General features: G+C 37.5%; 1 protein-coding gene across 1 annotated transcript; it reads left to right on the forward strand.

Moving 5' to 3' along the window:
- Positions 1-252: 252 nt before the first annotated feature.
- LOC111809069 (U-box domain-containing protein 11) lies at positions 253-3,802 on the forward strand. Its single transcript, XM_023695407.2, has 4 exons — positions 253-796; positions 1,566-1,682; positions 1,758-2,165; positions 2,349-3,802. Exons 1-4 carry the CDS (start codon positions 434-436, stop codon positions 3,429-3,431), a joined length of 1,971 nt encoding a protein of 656 aa, XP_023551175.2. The 5' UTR covers positions 253-433; the 3' UTR covers positions 3,432-3,802.
- The last annotated feature ends 728 nt before the right edge of the window (positions 3,803-4,530 follow it).

Below are 4,530 nucleotides of genomic sequence, written 5' to 3' on the forward strand. Positions count from 1 at the left end.
CCATTACATCCATACACGTTCAACAATTTGTTTTGTTTGAAACAATCAAACAATTTTTATTTTATTTTTATTTTTTTAAAAGAAAAACAAGAACAAATATTTTAGAGTTGGATAAACTTGATTTTAATTTCTTGGATTGAAGAGCGAATTTAAATAAAGATAATAAAATAATAATTTAGAAAGAGAAATAAATAAATAAATATTGCTGTGTGTTTATACAATTCATTTTATTCTGTTTCCAACTGTATCCTCCTTGTTTACTCCTTCATTTTCTATTGGTTCACACTCCTCAGATTCTCTCTCTCCCAAATTTCTTCCATTTGTCTGTTCCTAATTTTCTCAGTTTTCAGCTCTCTGTGAGGATAAACCCACTTACTGAATCTCAACTGAAACCCAAATACATTGCGTAATTGCAGGCAATTTGGTCGGAGTAATGGCCGGGATTTTCGCCGGCGGTAGCGACTGTCCACCGGCTTCGGCTTTACTGGATTTTGTTCGCGATGTCGTTCGAATGTCGGCGGGGACGGGCAGTGGAGGGGTTTTCAAGAAGGATTGTACCGATCTGGTGCGTCGGATCGTGCTTTTGACGCATTTGTTTGAGGAGATCAGAGACTTCAATGGCGTCAAATTTCGACATGTTGGTGCGTCTTCTTCTTCTTCTTCTTCTTCTTGTGGCGCTGTTACCGTGAGGGATTCGTCTCCGTCTTCGTGGCTATGTGATTTAGTGGCGGCGTTGAAGGATACTGAGCGTCTCATTTTTGCCGCTTCGACTTTCCGGTCCTGCGGTTCTTCTTCTGTAAGCGCTCTGTCTAATTTTCTTTTTCTTTTGGTTCTTTTACTAATGAGATTGGGTTTAGAGGAAGAGGAGTTAGGAGCTTGAGAAACTTGGAGGGCTGTATCTCAACTTGATGGTGTTTGTTTTGATTTTCAGTCACTGCATTCCTCTGCAACTTCACTTCACTTTCTTCTAGCTTCAAAGTTTGATTTAGCACACCATATTTAGTTGCTGAATTTATCGATCCCTTTTTTTAGGTTTGACCTAGCTTTTCGGTTTGGAATTTGTGCTTTGTGGAACTACTGCTTGAATGAACGGCTTCTTGATTCTCACGATCTATATTTGATGTTTGGTTACAGATTTTCATTTACTAATCTTGTATCTTGTCCTAGTAAGCTTGGCTGATGTTGATTTTGTCATTCGAAGTCCATAAGGGGAAAACAGGACCCCTAATTTCATTGATTTTTACGGAGTACCCAAAATTTAGTTCGTAATATTGCCTCAGCGATATGTATTTGTTGAGATATACAGTTTTCTGCATCTTTGAGTATCCAATTGCACAAATTAAGCTCAAGCGGACATGTGGGATGAACTTTGACTTCTAAATTTGGAGCACCGCTATCACGTATTCTATTTTTGGTTACGGTTCTTGTTCTTTGCTCATATGCCTCATTTCAAACTTTGACGTTCATGGCCAATTTTCTAATTTTCGAAATATGTTCATAATGGGGCAGTGTTGATGAGTCTCAGTATACATTTTCTGAAATTTCTGTACGTTTTAATTTTGAAGGAAGAAGTTGCCAATAAGATAATCTTTCAGTTCCAATGCGTGACATGGAAGTTAGAGAAGGCATTGAGCAATCTTCCTTATGATCGCCTTGATATATCAGAGGAAGTTCAAGAACAGGTAGGATTTAAGGGAAAATCCACTGTTTGATTTTTCAATTTCTGATCATCATTTAATATTTCAATGAATCTCTAGGTTGAATTAGTGAGAGCTCAGTTGAGAAGAGCAGCTAGAAAATATGGGTCTCTGACTGCAATTCCGCCATCAGTTGTTCAATCTCAGTTGCTGAAGAAAAATGTGGACCTGTTAAATCTGAACAACTGTGTTGATAACTTTCATGTTGAGGAGAATGGTATCGTTGATCATGAGATTACAGTGAAATTTGATGCCTTTCCAAATTGTAGAGGGTTGATGAATAGGGGTGTGGATCAGATTGAGAAACTTCCATCCTCCTCAGAGGGTTGTTCTGATGGACAGAATGACTCTGCCAAAAAGAGTGGAGACCAGGTGAAGAACCCAGACGCGGTTCCAATCCCTGATGATTTTTTATGCCCCATATCCCTGGAAATCATGAGGGATCCTGTTATTGTGTCCACAGGCCAGGTAGGCTTTCGACTTCCACGAATTACTTGATGTTTCTTTTGATGAGTTTTTTTGAGTTCAAGAACATGTGGGTGATTTGAAGCTCTCACCTGTTATGATATATGTCTTAACCTTTTTTTGTTTTTTTTAATGAATTTGAGCTTAGAGTTCCTTTTCTTAATAGTTCTCTTTCTTACAACACAGACGTATGAGAGATCTTATGTACAGAGGTGGATAGATTGTGGGAATACTACTTGTCCCAAAACTCAGCAGAAGCTCCAAAATTTGATTCTCACCCCAAATTATGTGCTACGAAGTCTTATTAGTCAATGGTGTGTTAACCACAATATTGAGCAACCTACAGGACTAACCAATGGGAAGATCAAAAAGTGTGATGGATCGTACCGTGATGTGTGCGAGGAGATGGCAGCCATTGAAACTCTGGTCCGCAAACTAACAAGCCATTCAATTGAGGAGCAGAGAGCATCTGTGACTGAACTTCGATCTCTATCGAAAAGAAGCACGGATAATAGAATACTGATTGCCGAAGCAGGAGCAATTCCTGCTTTGGTCAATCTATTAACTGTTGGTGATGTTTTAATACAAGAAAATGCAGTTACTTCCATTCTGAACCTTTCAATATATGAGAACAACAAGGGACTCATTATGCTTGCTGGTGCCATACCTTCCATTGTCCAAGTTCTGAGAGTTGGAAGTATGGAAGCGAGAGAAAATGCAGCAGCCACACTTTTTAGCTTGTCTCTTGCTGATGAAAATAGGATAATCATTGGTGATTCTGGGGCCATTCCGGCTCTTGTGAATTTACTTGAAAATGGAAGCTCAAGAGGGAAGAAGGATGCTGCAACAGCACTATTTAATTTGTGTATTTATCAGGGTAACAAGGGAAGGTCTGTGAGGGCAGGGATCATTCCAGCTCTATTAAAGATGCTTACGGACTCGGTTAACTCCATGGTCGACGAAGCTCTCACAATAATGTCAGTCCTGGCCAGCCATCAAGAAGCAAAAGTAGCCATGGTGAAAGCCAGTACCATACCTGTTCTAATAGACCTGCTGAGGACCGGATTGCCTCGCAACAAAGAAAACGCTGCTGCAATTTTGCTTGCTTTGTGTAAGAGAGATACAGAAAATCTTTCCTGCATGAGTAGGCTGGGTGCCGTGATTCCACTGACCGAGCTCGCCAAGAGTGGCACAGAAAGAGCAAAGAGGAAGGCTATTTCACTGTTGGAGCATCTTCGAACGCTGCAGCAGCAGCAGCAGCAGATATAGAGAAGGTATGGATTTATCAACAATCATTTTCCATACTTTTCCAACCTTTTGAGTACTTTTGACAATTGATTTTCAGCTCATTCTCTTTGATTGTGGCAACAAAGAATTTAAGGATGGATGGCTAATGAAGGCCACACTCCTTGAATCTGTGTACTTCATTCCTTCATTATATTGTACAAGTGTGTATAAATTCATTTACTGGCTCTCTTAACAAATCTCTGCTATAACCAAAAAGAAGGTACTGTTTGGGAATACTTGGACTCTGTTTTTTTGTTTTTACCCTTTTCTTTGTCCAGTTCCTTTCTGTAAGAACATCTTCTGAGTTTTGAGATTAGAATATACTGAAAGAAACATTTTATCCTCTGATTAAATACTGTCATGGTTTGCTGTTAGTAGGGATGATAACATTTCTTATTTGAAGGATACAAAAGAACAGACAGGTTCAAATCTTCTTCTAAGCTAGTTTTGTCCTTGTAGGCTTTAGATTTAGAGATGAATTATTTTTTGTTATATTTAAATAGAAATTCATTACATTAGTATTATTAATAGTATCATAATAACATTAATTTAAAAAATAATGAAAATAACTACAATTTTCTATACTAACTTCATTCCCATGACCTATACACAGCGATGCTTTATCCACATATACTGAGTATCTTACCTGTTGGAATTAATCTTGACACGTTGAATACATAAATAATTGAGGTTCTTGAATAGCTAGATACATGAATTGATTGATATATTAATCATCAACTACATTGATATATATTCATGTATTGGTGCAAAGTCACATGCATTCCTATTTAATATTGATGTCTTTTGATGTCTTTTTCTACTAATATAAATGTAGGATTCGTTATGTGTAGCAAGTCAAGCAAAGTGAAGTCGTTTGCAAGAAAATATAAGTTATTGTTTCTCGTAAATTATGTGAGGAAGAGAACAATTTTCCTTTTTTACCTCTAAGGGTCTATGTTTCCAACCATATCTTTGACCCATATAAAGTAAAAATTATATTAATATATAATGTGAAACATTAAACTATATATATTGAGCTAAAAAAAGCTCTCCATGACTCGGGAGCTAGCTACTTATATAA

This window comes from Cucurbita pepo, chromosome 1 (assembly GCF_057944985.1).
Source record: "Cucurbita pepo subsp. pepo isolate OVF chromosome 1, ASM5794498v1, whole genome shotgun sequence".
In the NCBI taxonomy this organism is placed as follows: domain Eukaryota; kingdom Viridiplantae; phylum Streptophyta; class Magnoliopsida; order Cucurbitales; family Cucurbitaceae; genus Cucurbita; species Cucurbita pepo.